Source organism: Agelaius phoeniceus, chromosome 1 (assembly GCF_051311805.1).
Source record: "Agelaius phoeniceus isolate bAgePho1 chromosome 1, bAgePho1.hap1, whole genome shotgun sequence".
Classification (NCBI taxonomy): domain Eukaryota; kingdom Metazoa; phylum Chordata; class Aves; order Passeriformes; family Icteridae; genus Agelaius; species Agelaius phoeniceus.
Window position 1 is genome coordinate 51,376,469 of NC_135265.1, and position 26,591 is coordinate 51,403,059.

The 26,591-nt window shown below is 36.0% G+C and overlaps 1 protein-coding gene across 1 annotated transcript in view; it reads right to left on the reverse strand.

Annotated features, from left to right (window-relative positions):
• CNTNAP2 (contactin associated protein 2) overlaps positions 1-26,591 on the reverse strand; it is a 1,030,166-nt gene that overhangs the window by 455,548 nt on the left and 548,027 nt on the right. The window contains exon 9 of the mRNA XM_054654380.2: positions 6,423-6,572. Within this exon, the coding sequence (XP_054510355.2) occupies positions 6,423-6,572 (150 nt within the window). The remainder of the gene's footprint in view (positions 1-6,422; positions 6,573-26,591) is intronic.

A 26,591-nucleotide genomic window follows, 5' to 3' on the forward strand; every position in this document is an offset into this window, starting at 1 on the left:
GCATTCTCCACTAAGAAGTATGATTACTTTTACATAACAGAAAAGCATATTGCTGTCATCTTATCGCAAAGCTCTCATACCTTCTTGGTGATTTCTCATGGGCATCTCCTTAACTCCTTCTTCTTCACAGCATGGCCAACAAACTCCAACTCTCTTCTCCACCAGCTAACCCACTCTTTTACAGCACTCATCCTCACTGGACACAGCTGTGGCCTGATGAGGGCAGGCCTGTTCCTAATCTTTGGTGATTAGTACAGCTGCAACTCCTCAGGGGTGAGATTGCCTTCTGCACTATTTTTATTTTCTTACATTTTATTCCCCCACAGCATATGTGTTTATTTTTCACATCACAATTGAAGACCCTTATACAGTCATACTTGTGATTCCTAATGCCATCAACAGGCTACATTGTTTTAAGTGTTCTAAAACCATAGAGCTCTAATCACAACTGACTAGTGATTAGTACTGGTTAACATTCCTACCAACTTTCACTGCTTCTTGAAGTGCCTGCCCTTCCCCTTCTACCAGTATTTTTTTCACTTACTGGTACCAAAAACCTTGTTGGCTTGACCTAATAAAGCAAATAAAGGAGGGCCATATAGAATACAGCTATGATTTTCACTTTTGAGTGTGCCTCCAATACCTTTCTTCTGGGTCCTCAACAGAAATTTCCTTCTCCAAAACTGTTTCCTTTAGAAGTGGTGTGGATAATTTTTACAAGCATTTTCCTTTCTGTTTGGAGTCAAGATCTGTATTAGATAGGGAATTTCCCCAATTTTTATTTTTATTTTCTGGAATATATTTAGAGACTGGAACTATTTGCTTCAGACTAAGACTCAGGGAACAGTACGATGACTATACCTAGTGAAAAAGGAAACAATATATTCACAGAGTTAGAGACAATAGAGTTCCATAAAGTCAATTTAGTCCTTTCCCTGTCCATGCAGGTTTACTGTCTATGGTATATATTCTTCCTCATTCTTTGTTCTTTCTTGGTTTTAAATGACAGTAAGAGTAAAGAAAATGTATTGAAAATTTTGATGTTCTCTTTCCTGCTGCACACAAACATTTGCTTTAGTGCTTCGAAGAAAATGAAGTAAAAGAGATTAAGTTCCTATGCTTTATTTTTTGAGAAACTTCTAGATATATATTCTGCAGCTAAAATCTTCAGCTTAACAAGAGATTTATGTTGTAACAAGGATAGCACTTTTCAAGACTTCATCCATTTATATTTCAGTGGATAGACATTGCTCATATTTAATAGACTTTTACTCAAAAGCTGAAGTTATTCCAGCAAGACTCATGTCCCCATACGTACATTCCTAAACTGCCATTACCATGCTTTTTATCTTTTATTTGCTTGCACATTGTACCAGCTTTCTGCCTGCACCTGTTTTTCTTCAGGACATCAATCTATCTCCAGTATTTCTGCTTGTACTGTTGTATAAAATGTGTTGGTGGATTGGCATATTGACATCACTGACATGACTGAAAAATTAGTCACAGAAAGTCACTATTATTTTACTTGGCCTCATTTTTCTAACCTTCAAAATATCTGAATGAAATAGACAAAAACATAAAATGATGAAAAAAGCATAAATCTCAAAGAGTCAATGGGAAATGATGATCGACTCCCTTCAGTTCTGTCAGCTGTATAAAGGGAATGTGAACTCAGTTGTGTTTCGCTCATTTATAGTACAAGTGAGATGATGAAATAATAAAGAATTTCAATCAGGTACTAAATACCAGAGAGAGGTTTATAATTGCCTGCCATCTAATTTTTTTTCTTTTACTTGTTACAAGCACTTCCTTTCTTTGCTCATGTTTATAAATTAAGCATATCTGCATTCTTTGCTCGTGTATTGACTTATAAACATTCCAGATTTAACAATCCAAGGTATGAGGGCTGTTAAAATATATGACCTATTCCAAGTCTTTTATTTCCATTTCATGTGTTTACCATTATTTCGTAGGTCTGACTTGGGAGAATACCTGAAGATGAATGTTGAAGACACACAAAAATCACATTATATCCTGAGTTACTTGGAATTTCCTCTGTCTTCTCCTCATAGATTTCTATTTGAGTTTACAGTAGTGTTATGATCATGAGAAGAAAGATTTCAAAACACACTCAAGACTCCGCAAGAAATGCAAATTTGAGCATCCTGTCTTGTGGTCATACATGTAAAAGAAAACCCAAACCACCACAAACAACAAATGGGCAGCAAAACCGAAGCCCTGACATACAAAAAATCTGCAGAAAAGATTGGCAAAAATAGAAATTCAACCAAACACTGTTACTTATTTATATGCAAGAATTTTCAGTCTTGCAGGAATGAAGTCAGCTGGGACTTTTTTATTTTTTAGGTAACAGATAACATGAATTGCCATTAGCTGGGTTGCATTTATTTGTTGTTTTGCTGAACAAATTTGAATTTGAGTCAGAGAAACATGTACAAACAAAAAAAAAAAAAAACCAACAAAGTGACCCCTTCCTATCTGATAATAATTGCATTTATGATACTCCAGATGCTTTTCAAATGCCAGTGACACTACCCAGGAACTGTGGCCATGACTGTAATGGCTGTTAATGAAAACAATCCACACAATTATAACAATGGGTAACAATGAAAAATTTAGACACACCACAAAAGATCTTTAAGAAGAGAATGTTCATAGAAGAGTCCAGGAAATTTGAAATAGAGGAAGGTAATTTTTCTTCTAAAATTCCCTCCTCCTTCCATCACCTCTGATTTTATGGACTTCTAGACCAGCACAATTTTTCAAAATTCTACTCCAGGAACAAGACTTCATGTGTTTTGCAGAGAAAGGGAGGACTTTCTATACACCTCAGACTGGTGTCCCATAGGAAACTTACTGCATATTCCCTTCATCTTTGCTTGTCAGAAAAAGCAGCACAGAGTGGATTGACTGATGCTCACAGCATACCTTTGATCTCAATGAAAATTTAGCACTCATACTAAAAACTCTCCCATCCTTCAGCCAGTGAAAAGGAGAGGAAAAGTAGACACAATTAAAAAGAAATGCCATAGAATCAAGTTAAAATTATGTCTCTAATCAAATATTTCCTATGGACATCAGGCAGCTATTAGGTGGTTTGGTGAAAGCTTAGGATGCTTCACAAAAGCCCTTTATCTCCAACAGTGCAAATGAGGTTAATGGACTCATTTTCACTCTGTGATTCACTTACTCTGTTCTGTTTCTTTGTTTTATGCAGATAATTGGAAACAACAAAGAAACATTATTCTCTAGAGCTTAGTAGGGAAGGGAAATTCACGTTTTTCCAAAAAGAAAAATTCAAGAGAAGAAAAAGAAGGAAAATAAAACCAGTGGGCAGAAAATAAGTTATACAGAAGGGTCATAGGCAATTAGCACCCACCCTCCCACAATCTACAGAAATGGCTCATCTTACACAACTTCCCCTTAGTCTTTAGGCTTGAATAAAATGTCACTACTGTCTGTCCTTTGGGAGGATCTCAGTATTCCTGGGAGATAGCACTGAAGAGGCACAAAGCAAGGGGAAAAATGATTTCAACAGTACTGAACATAATATTCTCTGACAGTGAAATGAATAATACTCCTATAATTTACTTACTAGTAAATGTACTAAGTAATTTTCTAGTTTTTCAAAACTAGAAAAGTTAATTCTACAAGCAGAAGTCACAAAATATTCTGATTTCCACATCTCCTTTATTCAAATGGTACTACATGTGTTGTAAAAATTTGGCTGTGCTGGTCAATGACAAGCATTTTTGAGAAAATATTGTACTGCAGTGCTGAAATGCAACTTCTAAATCTTTTCTTCAGCAAAGATAGTAACTTTGCCTATAGTATACATTTGTTGTATTGACATCAGGAAACAGGAAAATGAAGAGGCTCACTTATTTTGGAATCAGAGAAAGGGAAACTTCGGAGAACAAAACACATGCCAACATATAGTAGCTCCTTCAAAGATGAAGTAGGCCATCAAAGAGTGCTCAGAGCATGCTAGAAATGCTGTACAGCCTCTCCAAACACAAATTCAATGGACTGAGTATTTTGAAAGGTCAAGAAATATAGCAGTGGGATTGGATGAATATCATAACACTGCTATCTTTAAATCTCATAATTTGTCTTTTGCATCTATTATATATGTTTATATTTCATAATACAAAGGTTTAACAGTGTATCTGTAATTATCATATTCAATTCTTTAGCAAAGAAATGTAGATTAATTTTTCACAATGAAAACATCACGACAGAATTGATAATTATTTCTGCCAGCCATCTAGCATTGTGCAGATGGCTACTGCCTTCTGAATTCAAGGAGCTATCACTTCCTAAACAACTATGTGTATTTGCAGCAAAGTGTTTGATGCTTTCTTATCTGTACTTATTCCGAAGGAAATTAATGAGAATATCTTTGATTACCACCTGGCCCAAATGTTTGAGATTCTTCATTATTCTCCTTCTCTACAGCCTCTTGCAAATGTTGTTTGCTTAAAGCCATGACTTTGAGTGTTTCTAAAGACAAGTAAGGAGGCACACGTGCATTTGGAGGGAACAGAACAAAAATACCTTTGCCTTATAAGATGCAGGTCATGAATATAAAGATTAGGTTTCTAACATGCCTCCAAAAGACTGTCTTTAAGTTGCATTCTTTAATGTATTATTTATATATACATAAATACATAACATACATTTATATCAAAATATTCATGTGGGACCATAATATTATAAATGGGTTCTATAAGTTAAGCTTCCTCAGATTCACAGCTTCTGAGTTTATGTGAGTGAGGAAAGTGTTGAAAATGCAGATTTTGAAATAAACTTGGGACATGAAGGTTAGGACACCACTGTTCTTTTGACATAACTTTAGAAGACCTTTCAGAGGACAAAAGATACTAAGGAAAAACAAACACCCCATAGTTTGTGTAACAGGACCATGTATTTGCATGAACAGATGTGGGAATGAGACTTCAGGGATTTCATGATTGACTTCCATATCCCACTAGAACAATATCTGCATGCACACTTGTTTTTTATGGAAGAATAGTGGAATTATAAAGTGCAGGTCAGCAATGACAAATCAAGCAAATTTCATAGTCAACTGAAATTACAACAAATCAACCTGCCTTTTGACCAAGAAAGGACATAAAAGCTACCTGGAGAAACTTGTCAATCTGTCCCTCAAAGACAGAGAAACAGAGATAAAAGACATTTCAGAAGAAATCAGTCAATCTCTCTCCAGAAAGGTAATAGTGATCTGGGGATTTTACCTATCAAAATTTACAGAATTTAACACTTGATGCATTATATACAGCTTTTCTTATTGTCTCCTATGTGTGCTTAATAACTTCATTTAATTAGAATGTCACAGATTGTTCTGACAAATTGAACATACTATGTTTTGACAACAAAATATTTTTCACACTTTAGCATGTGGAAACTGGCTATACTAGAACTGTTATTTGAGGCAATAGGCTAAAATAGAGTATTAGCTGAATTATGGATATTGGAAAATAGGCATGTTACAGCAACAGGAAGTTTAACTCTTGTGACAGACCTTTAATTTGATAACAATGAAATGCAAACAACCTTGAAATTACTGTTTTCCCTTTCTATTTAGAGTACTTCATGTAACACTAAATTTTCCATTCCTTGGGTAATGTTATGACTATTTATAGTATCACATTTTTATTTTATTTTTATTAGACATGCACCTTGTAAGTTTTAAAGAAATCAATTCTTAACACTGATAAATTCTGCTTTTAAAATTTATGTTCTCTGTCTGAAAAATTCGTGTTCCACCTCAAATGTGTGGCACACTTCAAAAGTGCAACCTGCATTTTTTTTGGATCAAAAATATTTTTAACACACAAAGACACTTTTTAATATAGAAATTTAAATGTCAGTTTAAAAAACTCAAAGAGTTCTGATGGCCTTTTTTGATTTTCATAATGCTAACACAGAAAACCAACCACAATAAATATCAAAGTCATTCTTTTTTTAGCGTATGGACTGTCAACAAACAAAAATACTGAACAGTCTAAGGCTTCAACCTATGAGAGCTTCTCAACTATCCACAGTCATGTTAGAGCTTAAATACCAGCAAAAATATCAGGGCCTATCCTGAACAATGATTTCTCTTTTTTTCTCTTCAGGATGTCAAACTTAAAAAATTTATTTCTCCACTTGATGCCTTTTGTTTAAACTATCGAGTCTCCTTTCTCTGAAATGTTCAGAGATCTGAGAAATCATTCCAAGTTAGATTGGAAGTGAAATTAAGTTTAGTATTGTACACCTAGGCTTTTACCCCATAATAAGATACACACAAATGAATTACATCCTGAACTCAATTTCACCTGTTATATACATTAAAAGACAACCACACTTTAGGAATGTATTTGATATTTTTTTACCTCCAAAGAAATATTTTTCTCCCGTCTTGACTTGTAGAGGACTGTTAGTTCGAACAGCTGAAGCTTCATCGCCATCAATGGTGAGGACAGCAAAATTTTCCTTAGCCAGGAATCGAACTTCATGCCACTGCCCATCATTGAGACCAGAGCCTATGAAGAACAAAAAAAACATTGCAACATTTTACTTACTCCAATATTAACTATCTCTAAGTGTTTTGTGTGTCTTTTTCACAGGCTCATTATATAAGGTTTAATAAAGGTTACTGCAGAAATGAAATCATTTTAGTGGGATAATGAGGTATTGTTATTAAAGTGACAATTACAAAGAAATCCACATTATATCATAAATACAAGTCTTGGAACTACTGAAGTGTCCAGGCTCACAGGCATAACAGAATCTAACTACAGATGTTATCACTCACCTTTCCTATCAAAAGGCCATATTCTGCATTTTACTAATAAAGAATATGTCTTAATTGATTCTATGATTAAGCTCAGAAGGAAAAGATATTGATTCATCCATTAACTATAGTGAGTAAGAGTGCCAAAGGGCACATTATGCTCATGTTAGGCAGATATTGTTACAGATATTTCCAAGAAAAAGGAAAGTAAAAATAGGAGGGGAAAAGGCTCATGTAGGTAGTGAATTCACAGCTAATTGGGATGTAGGGCTACTCAGAGAAGAGGAAGACAGAGGAAGATACTATCACAGAGGAACTTCAAAACCAGCAAATGTCTGAAAACCCCACAATCTTATGGGAGCACCATCCTCCAAATACTGGCAGCAGTAAAGGAGATTGAATTGTTCATTCATTCAGATCTTTTAAAACCTACAGAAGTTGCATACTTCTAATGTTGTCTGCAGCAGCTGGCAGAAAGCCAGCTTGCCTGGCACATTGAGAACTGCCAAAGGGTGCTGGTTTGTTCTACTCATTTCCATGCAGACAGGTTATGCTGGGTCAGCAAACGACTAGCAAATGCTGTAGTAAAAGCAAACTGCAAGTTTTGGCATCTCTTACAAGCAATATTTTCTCCACCTAGATAAAGTCACCTTAGCAAAATGTCATTTGCCAAAATGAAGCACAATGCAATGTAATAAGCTGTTTCTAAAACTAAGTGGAAAGCAAAATGTCAGCAGAAGTATAATGCAACATAACTTCTCAAAATATTTAAAAGAATGTTACCTTCCATGAACAAAGAACAATAATCACAGCAAAGAGATATACCCAAACATTGGATGAATATTTTTTCCCCTAGTGTTTTTGCATCTTTGTTTAAAATATGAGATCAAGTTGTGAAATAAAATAGGGGGCTGTTCTCATATTCTCAGAAAATTCATTAGTATGAATAAAAGTGGCAGAAGCCCCTTGAAAATGTATCAGTAAGAAATGTTACTACTAAAGCTTGTAAGTTTATTCAATCTAAAGTAAGAACAGAAGAAAGACCTAATATACCAAATATGAGGGAATTTTTCTTTGTTTGTAAGCTTTTTCTCTATTTTCATTACTCCTGAAAAAGAAGAAACTGAAAAACATATAATTATAACATAGATAAAATTATTCTTTACTGATAATAAACGAAGAAAGAAAAATACCCAATTATTTATGGACTTCAAAACCAAATTTATTACAGCATGTGCTACTACAACTGAAGCTTATTAGAACATACTTAAAACCCAATTTTCCAGCCTGAGATGACCTAATATTAAAAAAATCTATTTTATATTTTTATCGAGGTATTTAGTATTATCTTGAACTGAGTAACAACAACTAGAGACTCCTGGACAAAAATTAAGAGTTGGCTATTAAAACACGGGGCACAAAAGCAGTGGCATGAGCTGTTCATCACAAAGGGAGGTATATCTAAAACACTCTCTGGAAAGGGGGACATTGCAGAAACCAAGACACAGCAGTATATGAGACAAGAAGGTGCACAGCTGAGCACAGCCAAGCCCCTCAGCCCCAGGCAGGGAGAGGTGAGGGAAAACAGGACAGAAATGGCCCTGCCAGCTCCAAGGGAGAGCGGGAGCAGGGAAGGGAGGGGCCCTGGCCACCAGAGCAGAGCAACAGCTCAAGAGAGCAGGAGCAGCAGAGTCCTGGTCTTACCCCTGCATCCCCTCCTGTGCTGCTCAGGAAGAGGATGTAGAAGAGTTCTGACTGAGGAAGTTGAGCTTTAAGAAGAAGGAGGAAGAAAGGCGTTGTTTTAATGATTGGCTTTGCTTCTCACTATCTGTATCTATTTTAATTGGCAATGAATTAAATTAATTTTCACAAGCTAAGTCTGTTTTGCTTGTGACTGTAATTGGTACATGATCTCCCTGTCTTTATCTCACTCCATGAAATTCTCAGTCCTTGCCCTGTTGAGGAGTGGGAGTGAGAGAACCCACCATGACAACTGATGGAGCTAGAGACAGATGACTGTGCTATGACATTGGAAATTCACTGTATTTCACATAATAAAGCTAAGCTCACCATCCTCACCTCTTGAGGATACTCCTTCATAAAAGAATGAACTGAAAGCACTAATGAGAAAAGCTTTTTAAGTTAAATATGGCATGAGATGCAAAATATGTCAGTTATTTTAATCTGTACTTTTGTATTTTGTGTATGTACTGTGCCGTCTCCATGTGCAGTGAAGGGAAAACCCCCCAAGCTCACCAGCAGCACGCTGAGAAACTGAACATTACAATGACTCAAGGCAAAAAGCAGGTGGAGGGAAGGTGGATGAGCAGAGCAGGTGGTTCTCCTGAGCAGATCAGGAAATGAGAGCATGAGGAGAGCTGCAGGTTAAGAGCAAAAGTGATTTCATGCATTCTCTCTCTGTGTGCACAGCATTTAGCAAGATTTAGCAAGGGAACACACTGCTGTCTGTAAGCTGCTTGCTAGAGGCATGATTGGAAAAGCATTGCTGTTTTGACTAAATTAAAAATATCTGCCCTTACAAGTTAGCATCATTCCTGTCAGTCCCTGAAAGATGACACTGTTTCTGCTTTATGAACTCTTCAGTGTATTGATACAAAATAATCATAAATAAAGGCTGTTTACTTAGCTAAAGGTATTACCCATCCTCATGGAGCTTTGCAGTATGACAGTAATATTCCCAACTGTTCTGGCTCAAAGTTGTCTCAAAAATTCTTGTACAAATTTATGTTTGCTTAGAAAACTTACTGGTACATTTTTTTCCTGCAGAGTTAACTGATGAATGCTAATGAGGATTGCTCATTACTACTCAGCAAATACTATTTTCTTTACAGAATTTTGCTCCCCAGTCAAAACACTAAAAGCATCTTTTATCTCTACTACTGATTTTATCTGATTTTTTTATTTATGTGTATTAGCAGCAGGAGTGTTAACCCTCCTTTATAAATGGCACAATGATTTGTGTCAGGAACTTAAATTATTATTGGGATATATGATGTATTTTATATATATATATATATATATATATATATATATATATATATATATAATATAAAATAGGGCATACATTTGTATAGCTGCATGACCTGTTTCTATTGTAATATTTTATTACAAGCCTCATCTATATAAGGATTATTTTTGCTTGCTGAGATCTTTCTGTAAACCGAGACTCATTAATAAGAGGAGATCATGTCTCCTTACAATAAAAGAATTTTTAGCTGGAAAGTTTAGGATGACCTACATCCCAAATGCACAATGATGGCTTCTCATTGCAGTTTAATTTCCTTATCTGAGCTGATACATATATTTATTTGCATTCCTTTTCTTCTTACTCTTTTTTTAGTATGCAAGTTGAGAAAAAAAAAAAAAAGAATTGCATATTGCTGCCACCACAAATTCCCTAGTGAGTTCTGGAAAAGATGGTTTCATATGCAGATTAAATATCTTAATGAAATGCATTCTCTCTTTGTAGGTTTTCTATTTAAATGACATTATTTAAAAAGTAGGACTCTTGAGTTAGGCACTTTGATTGAACAAGAAGAAACAGATGTTTTGCTTATTACAGACATGGAAGAAGAACTAGATTAACGAATACTAAAAAAGTACAGGAGTTTAATAGAGAATTCAGAAAGATAACATCTGGTTGAGTTTTGCCTCAGGGAAAACTATAGTAGCAAAAGTTTCAAATTCTTCTATGGATAACCTTGTATGATCAAATCTTCCTTTCAAAGGTACTGACCCATGCAGTGACTACCAATGAGTGCTAGCTTATACAGTCTGCTGATGTACCTGGGCAAAATTCTTCTGAAGTTAACACCATAACATCTGCCACATCAGAACAGAACACTGCATTAATTTTGATATAGGACTGTAACCCAAAATTTAGTTCAAATGTAAAGAAGAAAACAAGGAAAGAATATCATCATTATCTCCATGAAGCACTGGAGCAATGCAAGGCTATGCAGCTGCATATGGGTTGTTAGTTCCCACTGCTGTAGAAAATATTTTGTATTGTAATTTCTTGCATATTCTACTAGGAGATGAAGCCCTCATCCTCAGCCTGAAGGCAAAGGGAAAGGTTTTTTATTGCTTTCACTTTAGCCAGACAGAACCACTTTTCAGGATAGTGGTGTAATTGTTATTCCTGGCTAATCCCTCACCAACTCAGTACAACTGTGCACTAGTATTTCTGACTATAAGAAAAAAAGCCAACAATGTTTGGTTTGAAACATTCAGCTGTGTTCAAATATACAGCAGTATATGCCATGAATATTCAATCAGAAAAAGATAAAATATAATCACCAGATGCAATTACATGATCTGTGCTTTTTTTGTATTTAGTTAATTGTAATTTTAAATCGGAAAAGCAAAATCACAGCTCCTCCAAAAATAATATTTTAGATAGTTTCTTCAATAAGCTAACTAAATATATAATTTGTTTTAGGACTTTTGATTCAGAAAATATGTTTTTATTTTAATTTTTATTCATTTTTTGGCTAACCCGATGAGCAGTAATATAAAACAGTGAAATGCAGTCCTTGAAGGTATTTTGATGATAAAAAACCTTGTTCTCCAACAGAAACAAAACAGCTATGTTAAATTTTGTCCTCATGTTTAAGCTCAGAGTTCTTTTTTAAGGTGAGTAGTTGGAAAAATGTTCCAATTTTGCCTCTTGGTGATATCTAATTTATACTGGTTTTGCTCTGCAAGTTAAACATAACATTATCCAGAGAAGAAAAAATGAGAATTCAGCTTTATATGCATCTCTAGCCTTGTATGTATAGGACTCATTTTGAAAAGGGCAGGTAATTTTCTTGTTTCCACAGTTAATACTGCTGTGCAGGAAAAAGAAAATATGACAAATACATAAATCTACAATGCTGCAGAGTCTTTATAATATTCAAACATATTCTTATAAAAGGCTTGGCTACTAGTGATTTTAATGGAATGAACCATAAATGTGGCAAATAATGGTCAAATTCATAAAGATTTCTTTTTGTTCTCTTACTGAAAAGTAATAAAAAACAGATAAAATAATGTTTGCTCTTGAATGACATTTACAAATTCTAAATTTAGACACTTGCAGAATCTTGTACAACTTCTGAAACAATTTTAGTTTTTCAAGCACAGGATTTTTCTCTTCTCTCTCTTCTGTTCTTCACGCACACTTTATTCTCATTAAAAAACTAAAATTAAATTGTTAAATTTTGCCATTGACATAAAAATACATACAATTGGAAATTAGAATATTGATACGTGTTTCAGCTTAGCTTACAGAAAGAATGCTGTTAGAGATCAAACACAAATTTGCCACTGCCCTCTTCTTCTATTCCAGTCAATATCACATCAGGAAATGTTGGCTCTCAAAATGCAAGCTTTGCCCTGGAATTGCATAAGACAAATGCTCAATGGCAGTCAACCCCGTGAAGGGTTCCTGGATAAATCTTTACCAAGAAACAGGCAATGGTCACGCATTATCCATGAGTGACCATCACTAATAAAACTTAGTGTATTATAAAAATATATATAAAAATGCTAACTTAGCATTTTACTTATTACGTAGCACAACTGATCTAAACTCCCCAAAACTATGTGCAGATCACCATCTAGCTTTATCTGCCTTTCACCTGGCCACACTATAATTACCTTACAGCATCGTCCTCCATACCCAGACAATCATCATCATTGAGACCTGAAGACATTTACCTACATCTAAGAGCACCTAGAATAAAAACAACTTTCCTTACTTAGAACTAGGAACATACTAATTCAAAATATGATCTATTATTAGGAGTCAAGCAATGTCAATAATTGTAATCAAATCTGGCAATTTAACTCCACTTTTCCTACATACCCAATTTATAAATGAAACCTTTAGATTTTTTTTTCTGGAAAATTGTTTTCTTTTTTCCCTTGTGAATTATAAGAAGTAAACCATCTTAGAAACATCATTATACTTATAAATCTTTAATTTCATTTAATAATTTTAATCATACTGCACTGAATCATTATTTTTATACACTAAGCATCTTAACATTTTGATAAGTGACCTAACCAGTACTTTCCATCTTATGAAACTTTAAGTAAGATACTTGTTTTGTGGCTATTATTCTGTCATACTTTGTTAAACTTTATTTGAGAAGGCCTTTCTGAATTTGAGACCCTTTTGTATCATTACAATTTATATTTATTGCATATTTATTATTCGAAGGGCTAAATTTGAAAAGAATAGAGCAACTAAACATCAGTATTTTGTCTTATCTTTGGACTAATCAAGTCCAGATGCCTACAAAACCATGACAGAGAAAGTCCTTATTTTTGGCACATTCATGCTGGCTAAACAATGTAAAAAAATAAAATAAGTAGATATTCCAGACAGGGGAGAAAAGTGAATCTGTAACTTTTAATTTCACAGTACTGAAGTATGCAGGGAAGATTCAGAAACATAGACTAGTGGTATTTCCCTAGATTTTTTTCACTAGTTCCCAACTTAAACACTTTCACTTTGGTGTAAGCAGCATACTTAAATTGCAAACAGAACATAATTCAGTGCAAAGGGTTTTGTTGGTAAGAAAAAAGCAGGTACAGAAAAAGCAGAAAAAACTCCATTGAACTAAAAGGAAATTGACATTGCTTGACCAACAGCTAAAATCAAGTGTAACATTGTTTTGATATTTTAAATGCTTGAGACAAGCTTACCAGCCTGGGCTCTGAATCAACAAGAATATTTAAAAAACATTTTTTAGTCGGAGATTACTCAAGGGTATAAAAGCTGGGCACATCTTAAAGTACTCTGGCAAAGTGAAGACTAAATATGTCTCAGATATCCAAACAGTTTTTTCAATGCATGTTTTGTGGTCATCAATGCATGACTGAGAGTTTGAAGTATATGATGGGAGAAGAGGTGACTGAGCTTTCTCACTTAACTTGTGGTACACAAAACCAGCTTTTATGTTGCTCATTTGGCAATACTTTCAAATCAGCACCTGCAACACTTTCACTATGCTCCTGCTTAGAAGATACAGAAAGCTCTAGGCTCCAGAGTTTTTGAAAGGAAGTTTGCATAGCAGCCCTCTTTTGTAACTTAATACTATTATACAAAAATTCTGTTTACAGTTTTATCTTCATTGTACATAGGTCCCTCACAGCAAATAGGAGAAACATTGCAATTTTTTTCTTCTAAATTAAATATAGCACTTTTTACAAGGATTTGCTCATACCTCTGCCTCTATTCCAGAGGCATAAACTGTAGAAAATCAAAGCCACTGCTCCCACCAGAAGAAATTAATAAATGTTGGCATTATCTAGCAAATACCAACAGCCAATTTATTAGTGTTTCTTCATGATCTCTTTTTAATTCAACTCAAGCTACATTAAACAATTTTTTATTTAAAGCCTTTTTTTTTAACCTGGAATATTCCACTGCCAGAACCAAACATATGAAAACTGATTTTATTTGAATGACTTTCCATAGGGTGGTTGAAATCCTGTTAGTCACACATTGAGGCTGGACTTAACCTTGCTGCAGACCAGTTCTGCAGCCAAAAACAAATGCAGAGAACTCTGCACAGCAGAAGACAGTTTTGTGCTTGAACCAGGGTCCTATAAAGGTGGAGGTAAAGGTTTACATGCAAACTGAATTGTGGTTTAGTTTGTTGCTGAAGTGTGTGTATAGAGCAAATCTTGCACTTGTCCCCTCGCACCGGACTTTTTTTGTATTAGTTTAACTCTCCATGCCTGAGGGCTGTATTTTCTTCAGATGAAATGAAGCCCAAACTCCAACTCATGTGCAAATGACTTTGCATGGACTTTGAGGTCTCAGCATGAACTGTTCTGCTCTGTTGCTCACTCCTATTGTGCTGCACTGCTTGCTACTGAAGACTGAGCCAGGTCTAAAATGTTGAAAGCATTTGCTTTGGACATTGGGATCTTGATTCAAAAGGAAAACAGCCTGTTCTCTTCTATCAGGATCCCTAAGGAAAAAGTGATAAAACCCTGCCGTAGCACTCTGCAAGGGAGAAGTCCAAGATGCTCCTTGCTCCAAGAAGAAAATATTTTCTCCATAATTTGTGTGTATTTGCTGTCCCAGATCCCTATTTCTGTTGTGTTAAGTAGGTGTATCTTCAAAACCAGAAAGCTGACAGAGAAAAATAAACAATAAAGTTCTTAGCTGTTATAGATGGATAACAAAATGATTGGCTGTTGCAATTAAGGGATGAATATTGTGTGAATATTAAGAAAAGCTTTAGTGATGCATAGTTATGTTACTGTAGTTTAGATGTCCTCTGTTCTCCCCATAGTTTCCTTTCCCCCCCTGTATTGTTGCCATCAGACAGCCTGGGTTGTCTGGGACAGGTAGAGAGAAGGCAGCACATGTGTCCCTTACCTGGGGCAATTGGGAATGGAAAAGCTTGGTGCTTAGGGGTTGTGGCATGACAACACCTGATCTCCAATCAAGTTACAAGAAAGCAGTCTCCACCAATAAATGGCACAGAAGAGCTGACTGACAGACTCTGGGAAGAGCCAGGGCTGGCTGATGCAACCCCAGGGGTATAAAAGTCTGAACATCCATCTTGAAGATGAACCGACCATGTGGTATCCATGAGGGGCAGTTCCCAGCGCTGCAGCTTTTTCCTTATGTAGTCCTTTGTTGTATGTTTGTCAAGGTTTAAAAACCTCTTTAAATTTTCAAAGTGAGCAGTTGTTTCTCGCATTAATGAACAACAATAAAGTGTTAAATAATGATAATTTCAAGTTATCCACTTTCTCAACTAAAGTTATTTTTTAATAGAATAATAGAATCACTAAAACTGGTAAAGACCTCCAAGATCACTGAGTTCAGCCCTTGACTGAGCAGCATCATAGCAGTTAAACCACAGCACTAAGTACCATTTCCAGTTGTTCCTTGAACACTTCCAGAGATGATGATGCCACCATCTCCCTGGGCAGCCTGTTCCAATGTTTAAACAGAGTTTCAGTGGAAACATTCTTCCTAACATCCAGTCTGAACCTCCCCTGGCACAGCTTGAGGCTATGCCCTCTTGTCCTGTCTGTACAGGACAATATTGTTATTATACATTCTGTCTTCTTTGTAAAGAGCACAGTAGCAAGTAAACATGAAATATATTCTGTCTCAAAGGCAGACACAAAAAAAGTATTTGGATCTTAGGGAGTGGTTTTCCAAGAAAACCATAAAACACAATTTAAAATGCTAGCATTGCATGACTGCTTTACATTTTACTGAATATTGCCTTTCACAGACTGTTGGAAATGCAAGCTAGATCTCAGTGCCAAGATAGCCTGTACTCTGACTCTGTCCATTACTCTGTCCTAGGTTTTAAGAGTGTATTTCCTGTGTTCATGTATGAGAAAGTATCTAATAAAAGCAGCCTTTCAGCATAAAAGAAGTTCTAAGAAGTGAAGAAAGTTGAAAATGCCTCCAGCTCCTCTGCTTCCCTCTAAATTTGATATGGCAGCATTCCTTCTCACATGCATTTTTCACTAGGGGTTGTCAAAGAGGAATACATTGTTTAAATTACAACCTCACACCTTTGAAAAGGTATCAGACCATCAATTCTTCAAATAAACAGTGCCCTATTTTTCTGCTCCTTAATATAGCATTAGATGAACTGTGAATGTCAGTGGAGTTTCCCCAGACTCGTGGAAAATGAGGAATGACTTCACACCCAGTAAGAGAGAAAAGGCAGTTCTTACAAACACAGCCACAGAGCAGTGGATCTTTCAGCACAGCAATGAGATCAGAGCTAAGCAGTTACAGCGCTGGGTCCTAGAGGAGCTACCTTTGAAATGCAGAATGAATCCACTGGCTGTAAGAGAGGAGAGCCAGGAACAGAGCAGCCCTGTCAATATAATTCATAGGACACTGGGAAAGCTGACATGGGAGAAACACACTGATGCATACCCACATGCACATGATACAAGTATCTGCTAGTCAGGATCAGAGGGATTGAGAGATCTCAAGCTGTGATGTTATCATTACAACTATAAAATCATATGTCTCAGAAATAATAAGAGTTAAAGAGCCAAACAAATACCTCTTTTGCCTTTTGGTACAGGGAGTTCAGCTGGGGTTAATGCCACTGATGAGGAAATCACAATGGTGAGCTAATTCAAAATGCCTCTGCTGAAGACCTGAACTTCCAGTTATCTGTACCAGATGAGAATTTAGGCCAACATACAGAAAACCCCAAGTTTTCATGGAGCTGGATTGGATGAGCTGCAGTATCCTTCATACCTACCAGCCTGTAACAATCAAAATCCTTATAATGGAGAGGCATTCACTTTTCCTGGTCACCATTACTACTAGATTTCATGATAAAAATATTGCTTCCAACTCAGGTTACATATACTGTACCCACTCATAATTACTGAATCTGTTCTGACAGTGAGGGAATCAAGCTAAATTAATAACTCCTGAGCATCAAGTAAGTTAGAACAAACTTCTGCCCTGAAATGCAGCTCCACTCCTGCATCTGCATCAATCTTTGTGTGAATAGAAGGACCAGCAGTTTGTAGAGTAGATAAGTTTTTATAGAATTTTTATAGAATTAATTTTTTTAAAATTTCTAAAGAAGGCACTAAAGCCAAAGATTCTAACTCAAGTATGAAGGTTGTACGTAGACTACAATTTTGGGTTTTTTTGTTTCTTTTTCCTTCAGGCATTCTGTTAAGGGGAAAAATGATTGATTCTAACAGTTCAACAGTTTTCTTACCATACCAACACACACTTCAAAAGCTTTTTAAACTCTTTGCTGACCACAAAATTGTAATTTATTATTATTGCTTTTTACTTCACCAATGTATTTACATTTGTTTTATTTTGTCTTTGTTCTAGTAGGCAAAGGAAGAAATCAATTTTACCAGAAATTTTGACTGATCTGAAAAGATTAGGAAATTAATAGTTTATTCTGTCTATGATACTTAGGAATAAGGTGACACTTCATGAATTATATTTAATTACGGTGTCTTTTCCAATTTTTATTTTCTGTCCACTCCCTTGTTAATAATTCCATTAGTTTTTAAATAAGAAGAAGTGAGACCACAATGGAAAATAGAGAGGTTAAAATCTAGTAGATTTTTTTTCCTTTTCTGCAGTTTTATTAAAAATTCCTAATGCAAATATGGTTTTTTTGGAATCAGAAAATTTCATCTCCCTCCTTACTGTAAAGTTTCTTTTCAATAAGAACTTGATCTGCACTGCTATTATAATTTTTCATTGCAGGTTTTCTGCTGCATTTTATGCATTAGGTGGTCTGTCATATGCATAATTAGTAATTACAGGGCCCACAGGCAATAAATCATGAAAACATATCATCTTTGCATCTTACTTGGGTTAGCAACATTCTGATGCACAGTAGAGGCTGTCACCAGCATTTTATGAAGATAGATGATTGAACTATGCAACTCATAAGCTGAATTGTGATAAATCACTCAGTTCACTCTTGCTAAAGGCCTTGTGACACTGTCAGTTAAACACTGCTGAGCACCCCACTCTGCCTGTGACAGGAGCAGCTGCTGACACCTGCACCCCTGCTGGTGGCCTGGGCTCTGGTTAGGGACTGATGGGGACAAGCCACCTTAGAGAACCTATTCTCATTCAGAGGATCCATAATTTCAGTTAGCTATTTGACATCTGCTGATAAACCCCCTCCTCTCACAAAAAAAAAAAAAAAAAAAAATTTTAGTGTTTTATTCTAAACACTAATTTTATAGAACACACTAGTTTTACAGAACATGCCCACGTTACAGAAAAGTTACCAGAACTAGTTGCTCTGCTGTAATCCTTGAAAGGCCAGCATGTCAAGAAATGCCTCTGTGAATGGATACTACTTTTAAAAATTAGCATTTTACAGAACTATCATTGTTCTAGCGAGAAACGAGGAAAACAAAACCCAAAAACCTAAATTATGATCTAAAATAAAACTATTTTAAATATAATTACCACAAGGGATTTGATATAAAAATTAGTAAATAAAAAGCTAAGTAATTTGAATATGCAATTTATTCTACTGAGGACTTACTGTGTTTTCCCAAATTCCCTAAAATATCCCTTTGAAAGATACAGTTTGAGATACATTTATTTTCTGACCTACTAAAAATGTGAACATGATGATTTTATTCCTTATATTCTACTTGTTCACCACTGATACAAAGCGACTTCAACAGTAAAATACACTATAAAATAATGACAACTTTGCATCTGTCCTAAAAATCCACAGTAAATAAGTAAGTAAATAAACATATTTACCATAGGAAATCTGTTGTTTCATGCATGATTGCCTTCATATCACAGAGACCATCTGGAAATGGATTTTTAAACAAAACCTTTCTGAAAATTTGATGGTGTAACTAATGTTGTTTAGGTTTGATGAAAAAAACATAATAAAGCCCCATCTCAGATTCCAAAGCATGTAAATGGAAATCAAATACCCTTACTGACAGGAATACTGGTAGAAGTAAAAAACTTTAAATAATACTTTTACTGAAATAATTTATCTCTACATTGCTTTTTTAAGTTGTTCAGTGCATGATAATTTAGCCAGCTGTTTATAAAACCTTGACATGCAACTTTGTTTAGGATTGGGTTAAACAGCAGAGAAAATAAGGGTAGCTTGATAAACCTTCTTGTTCTGAATTTGCCAACTTCTTTTTAAACTTCTATGACCTGTCAAACTGGTAATTAAATGTTGATTTATTACAGAAGGCTGGCAATTGTTGTAGCTCATTTGCTAAGGACTTATGATGTACTTCGCAGTATAGAAAATCAGGAACCAACCAAAGTCCTTACTGTTTAATTTCATTCTCTTAAGACATGGTAATGGGGAAACTATTTCAGCTTCACATGCTAATGTCAGGCTTGCAGTCTGGATCATGCTCAGCCACTCTTCATATGGTTTACATCTTTGCAATGTTACATTTGTTCTTATTGTTACTGTGCCCTAGAAATCACCAGTTCATTCAGTGCTTCAGAAAAGCACATCTAAGGCAGAAGGAGGAACTTTCTCCAGGTTTCCATAGAAATATCATGCTTTGGGAGAAGTTGCTCCTGCTGAATTAATGAGGTTGGTTATGATAAAGCTATTCAGGTCTAGCATTGAGAAAGTGCAATGAACCTTGCATTTTGATGGAAAATCTGGAAGTTGACTCAAATGAAAAGTAAAAAGAATTTAATCTGGATAACAGTTTGAATTCTGATGGTCTTCTTTTTCTGACTGCAGTCATATGGAACATGCACATGTACTCCTGGTACTGCTAACAGCAAATTAAACATCCTTAGTCATTACACTTCTAAGAATCTACAATTCCTTAATGTGAATGTGGGAGATAATCTCCTGTCAGGAGATTTGAAGATCTTGATTCAGCTTCAAGCCTTTCCCCATTTCCTAAGTTTTGTTTTTTTTTGAAACTAAAATGAAAGAGTAGGCTTCTGAGTTGAAAACAGAGGATCCATGCTAACACCAGGAAGGATGGTTTGTTTGTCAATAATTCTTGGCCCGTTTTGCCAATTTTTAATGGGTTGAGTATGACATAGCAGTGTTAGGGGAATTCTGGATTTTACTTCTCCTATGGTTTTGCACTTATATACTTGTCATCTAAGCAGGGCTATTTCAGCAGAAAATGAGTATTTGGAGTTACATTTAAAAACATACAAAATTTACTTTTATAGAACATGGTGGACAAGGCCGATTCATTATAATGTGTTACAGTTTGTTTCTAAACACTTATGACAGTTGTGACTATAATGCAAATACTGGATAACTCTGCTAGCTCTATAGGGAGGTAAAGGGAAAGGCAGGGGAATAGAAAGTATCTAAAATATACACATGTTCTACAGGCCCAGCACTTTTAAGCAAGCTTCTTAGCATCCTCCAAAATGATCATATAAGTAAATTTCAGAATTATAAAGCAAAAATACAGGGAAGTCTCTCCTCTGGAAATGTTTGGTCTGTATAATCTTGAAATGACAGAATTATAGACATTACTAATGGGTCAAAATAAGAATACCTTAAACATTTTTTTCCACTTTAAATATCACACTATTGGACATGACTATAAAGCACCCAAGAAATTAGAAAATATGGCAGTAAGTGCAGAGTATATTTTTAACACAAGACCCACTGATATCCATAAAAAAGTTTCAACTGGCTGGGGTCTAGACAGGTGCAAAACATGTACAGTGCAAACAGTTTACTTTGAATCTATTTTTCAGTGGTGGCTAAGTCTTCTTGTAAGTCTACAGCCTGTTCCAATATTGTCATCAGAAACATGTTGAAATAAGATCTCCAGTGAGACGTGTTCTTATTTGTAAATGAAGTATGACGCTTGCTTACAGCAGAAATTTCCAGCTGCCTTACATTCATGAGCTGGCTTTCATGCCAGTGGTACATGTGCTTTATTTGGATTTTCCAAATAAATTATTTCAAAACTGTGCTGGTTTGGGCTGGAGTAGAGTTAATTTTCTTCACAGTAGCTAGTGTGGGGCTGTGTTTTGTATTTGTGCTGAACACAGGTTTGATAATACAGAAATGTTTTTTGTATGCCGGACAGGAAGCTGGGGATGCATGGGAGGAGACACAGCCAGGACAGGTGACCCAAACTGACCAAAGGGACATTCCAGACCATCTGACATCATGCTCAGGATATAAAGGGGGGGTAGGGGGGGGAAGAAGGAGGAAGAGCGGGATGTTTGTCTTCCCAAGTCACTGTTACATGTGCTGGGGCCCTGCTCTGTTGGAGATGGTTCAACACCTGCCTGCCCATGGAAAGCACTGAACTAATCCTCAGTTTTGCTTTGCTTGTGTGTAGAGCTTTTTCTTTCCTTACTAAACTGTTTTTCTTTAAGCCCATGAGTGTGGCAGTATGTGTTTTTGACTGTAATGCAGTTTTAGTAGTCAGTTGTATAATCTTTCCTATTCTGTACTGTTCTAGCATATTTTATTACTAATGGATTGTTCCTTTCCCCCCGTGTTGCTGGTTTTACCCTAGCTGTCCTTTGCCCTAGCTGTCCATCTCCCCAAAGACCTGCCCTTTTGTTCCCTGTTCCTCCTCCCATTGAATGCCAATCCTTCCCCAAGCCTGCTCCTTTCTCTAGAAACTTCCCTATCAATCTTGAATTCTTCAAAATCCCATTGGTTTGTTTAAGTTATTCTCCTCCCCTGCAGTCCCCTATTGGTTTAAACACTGTATTCCCCGCCTTGTGTTCCACCCTCAATTTCTCCCAATTGGTTAAAGATTGTATCCTCCCCTGGGATGTCTCCCCATGTATAAGTTGATGTACGCTTTTGCGTCTTTGTGTTTCTGTCCTTGGTGCTCTGGGGAGTAAATCTCTTTAGAAACCCTACAGACAACCTCTCACTGTTCCTTGTCCCTACCCTCGGCGCAGTCCTATCCCCAACACAGTCCAGCTGTGCCATAGAGCAGCTGTGTCCTGCAGCTGCACCCCGGATTTGACTGCTTTCTGGGGGCGGCCCGCTCTTGCTGTCAGTGTCAGGAGCTGGTTGGGCTGAAGAAATCTGGCACCGCAGCACACGAGTTTTCGGGGTTTTACATTTACAACTCTCTCCCCAATCGCACTGGTGGGGAAGAGAGCAAGTGGCTGTGTGGGGCTTGGCTACTCTCTGGGATTAAACCATGACAGAAACACGCTTAATGATCCATGGAAATTTGCTGACACTAAAGGACTAGATTAATGTCTGAGATCAGAATTAAGTGCTGAGATCAGAATAGCCATATATTCCATAAGATGGGCCTTTTCTCTAATTACTTTAGCAAATTTAATATCAATTACAAAAAAGAAACTTTGGTTGTATTTTCTTTGTTTTCGTCTTTGCTGATCAGACAGTGGGCCAAGAGGTTCTGAAGGCTGTTTCTTTCCTAAGCTGCCCTCCAAAGGCACTCAGAGGTGAGACTCATCTGACACTGGCAGCTGTTGGCAGCAGCAGTAGAAACAGCTGCTGAGACCAGTGCAGGCTGGAGAAGGGAGGAAGAGGCCATGGAAATGCAGGAAGTGAAAGACCAGGAGAAAAATGGTAGATGTAAATTATATGCATTAATGCTCTACAAAACTGGGCACATATTCTCTCCTGCGCCCTCTCTTCCTCAAAAACATAAACATGATTTGTTCTGTAGGTGTAACTTGCATGGTAACTTGTTTAAAAATGAACGTCTACATTTTCAGAGGGAGGAGAATATACCAAGCCTTTATCGCAGACTATTATAGGATTTGCTGCTGTAAAAACATGAGTTCACAATTTAAACCAGGACCAAAAGACAGAAGGAGTAATTTTTTTATGATTAATGTTTTAATAAACAAGTACTAGTTATAACTACAGCTCTCCCCTGCCACTTTGCTACAAAATAATGATAACACTTAACAAGAATAACAATAAAAACCTGCCAGTTCCCGCTAACTCTTTTGGTTTATATAAAATAGTTTAAAAATTGTCTTCATCAAAGCATGCAGGGTTTTTTAGGAACTTAATTGTAAACTGCAAGGATATGCCGACACACATCCACTTACAGATATATCTTTGTTATAGCCCATGGTACTCTATACCAGGTATCCCAAGTAGGAAATAAAGAGTACTCAGCCTAGCAAGCTTAGTGTTGCTGTTTCCCTCAGCAATTTCCTTCATTTTTCCTCTCTCTAACTAGTTTTTGTAGCACAAGTTTGTAGAAATATGTATGTTTAAGGAGAAAAATGATTAAATGATCTTACTATGGGGAGAAGAAAAAAATCTTTTCTGATCCGGTGTTCATTCATAAGCCAAGTTAAAAAGAGCATTGCCTGCCAAAAAAATCTGACATAGATTAATTCAGCTGAAGAGCATTTACAGAAACCAAGCAAAGTCACATTGTTTTAACAGACATTATCCAGCTCTGCATACACTGACTTCTGTGCTCTCAATTTCTTCTGTCTTCATCTATTTCCTGTCTCTTTTGTTCACATCTGCTGTCAACATATGACAGATATTATCATATTTAAATTACTGGCAGTTTGCTTTTTCTCCTCCTCTATGATCAAGGAAATAGAATTTTTCAAGAATTTAAATTGTCACATTCTTCACATTTTCAAAGTCTCCTCCTTCCTTCCTTTACCAAAAATTGTTTCATGGCACAGTGCATAAACAATTCAGCTCCAGGCAGAGCTGTGGTGTTTCAATGTATCTAGAATAAGTTGGGACATTCAAAATGAATGTCAGTGTTCTTATGCAAATAATTAAATATTGGCAATGATGACATGACCTCTGTGCATTTAGGTTGTGGAGTAGCCATGGTTGTCAGGAAGGTTCCCCCTCCTCCTTTTGCTAGACTAGGGCATGCATGAGCCTTACAGCATGTGGCAATACCAGCCAACCTGCCACCTCAGCAGCAACTCTTGGTAAATCCTGAAGAATTACTTAATTCAGTTGAACAGACAGCAAACAAAAGACAATGCAGAGAAGGGGTATATAAGAGTGTGTATAAGAGCTATCACTAACAGAAATGAAAGGCAAAGCTCTCATAAAAAATCTTAGTTATCTCCTTTTTGTTCACCTCATATTCACCCCTCCTACAGTTCTTCCTAAGTATCAATTAATGAAAATTCTTTATCTTCTAGTAAAATACTTGACTTAATTGAGAAATTTAGTTGGGCTTTAGTATTTACGTAAAAATATACATTGCTACTTCAAAAAATAATTGATCCCCTCCTTCACTCAGATCAGGCTGAAAAAAAGATTTCCAGCTCTTTCACTGAGGTATTAGGGGAAAAGAAAGGAAGGAAAGGAAGGAAGGAAAGGAAGAAGGAAGGAAGGAAAGGAAAGGAGGAAGGAAGGGGAAAAGAGAAAGGAAAGAGAGAAAGAGAGAAAGAGAGAAAGAGAGAAAGAGAGAAAGAGAGAAAGAGAGAAAGAGAGAAAGAGAGAAAGAGAGAAAGAGAGAAAGAGAGAAAGAGAGAGAGAAAGAGAAGAAAGACTGTGTTATTTACTTTCTGTAAAACACAATGTTTTGTACCAAATACCAAGCTTCCAGATCTAAGGCAGTATCTTTGATAATTCTGGTGAATAAACACAGATATTTGAACATCAAATATAACAAAGGGATATAGTTCTTAATAAAAAAAAAAGTGCAATTTTTCATCTTGGCTCTACACAAAAGAAAGTGATCCTTGTGAAAAACACTTTTTTAGTTTCAAAGGCACCATCTCAGGCAGAAACCCAACAAAGAAGGGCAAGGGCTTCTTCTTCAAAACTTCTTTTATAGGGTTGTCCACGGATTTTTAACTTTTATAACTCAATGCCTTATATGCAAAACATATTCTTCATGGTAATTTGCCTTTGCTTTTCAATATTGATGTAGGCCCCACCTGCCCCAGACAAAATCAATCCTTTTTTTTCTCCATTTCTTAATTTACATATATAGAACAAAAAGATAATGGTGTCCCAAGGTGTTTGTAATACAAAAGTATATGATGAAAAAAACCTCTAAAAATGTGAGAAAAAAGAATGAAACATTATCCGTGTCTTACAAAGAAGCTCTGTGGCACGAAATTAAATAATTTGCTCTGTTTCACTGAACTGTAGGAACAAAAAAAAAAAAAAATCTAACTAATACCTCTTCTACAAGACTATTTACTTTGCTGATTATTTTCTTTTTCCTACCCTAGTATTCAAAAGCCTTATGGGAAAAAAAACAAAATAGGTCTTTTGAGTATTTAAATTAATTTTTTTTTAAATAATATTTATTATAAACAAGTTACTTAAAGCTTGTGATGTCTCTTTCTTAACCAGGATAAATTAAATTTAATAACTTAAATAATTCTTTCGTCTTTTTGCAATTAAGTATGTAATTTCTGTATATATTGAATGAAAATTATTAGTTAGCAAGCAGAAAAATGAGAGTTTTATGTGGCTGTTTTTTCTCATACTTATCATGAAACCCATGCTCCATTATCATGAAATATATTGTATGTATAACAGTCCAAGACTGATTCACATTTCCTAACAATGAAAAGTTTTAAACATTGATTTAGATGACTAAACCTTCTGTTGATAACCTGAGGTGAAATTTCTTTCTCCAGGTGACTGGTAAACAGAATTTCCAGATGGGAAGAGCCTCAAGCACAGTAAAGAAACCAGGGATACTTGCACTGATGTTTCTCCAGTAATATCGGTGATCCAACAAAACCCTGGGCTTGCAGGCTCCCAAAAATATACTCAGCCAAGCCCAGCACTCCACTTGTGTCTTGAACTTTCACAAACTATTTATTATTTGGGATCTAATAGTAATCAAGGTTCTTTTGCAATTCTGTTTCAGCCACTGGCAATTTTCAGGCTTTTACCGTGTCTTTGAGAATCAGATCCAGCCTGTCCACAGCCTATACACAGTAACTAACTGTACTTCTGCACATTAAATAAGGATGTTGGATGTCAGGAATTCTGTATGAACAGCTTCTAACTTTTCCAACTTCATCTGGGCTGCCAGATGAATGAGAATAGCTGAGGAGGAATTAGCCAGCCAAGATAAATACCTTGGTAAATACATAGGTAAATATCTAATTTTACAACAGTTTAGATACATCTGGGCAATTGATGGGTAGGGGAGAAAAGTAGATTGCTAAGATAATACCAAATATGTGAGAGATTTAAATCTCTTATCCCCAGTTACTGAGGACTGGCCTAACCATTGACACAGCCCTTTTCTATTTCTGTATGCACTGGGCAGAATCATAAATTTTCCTGGAAAATATTAT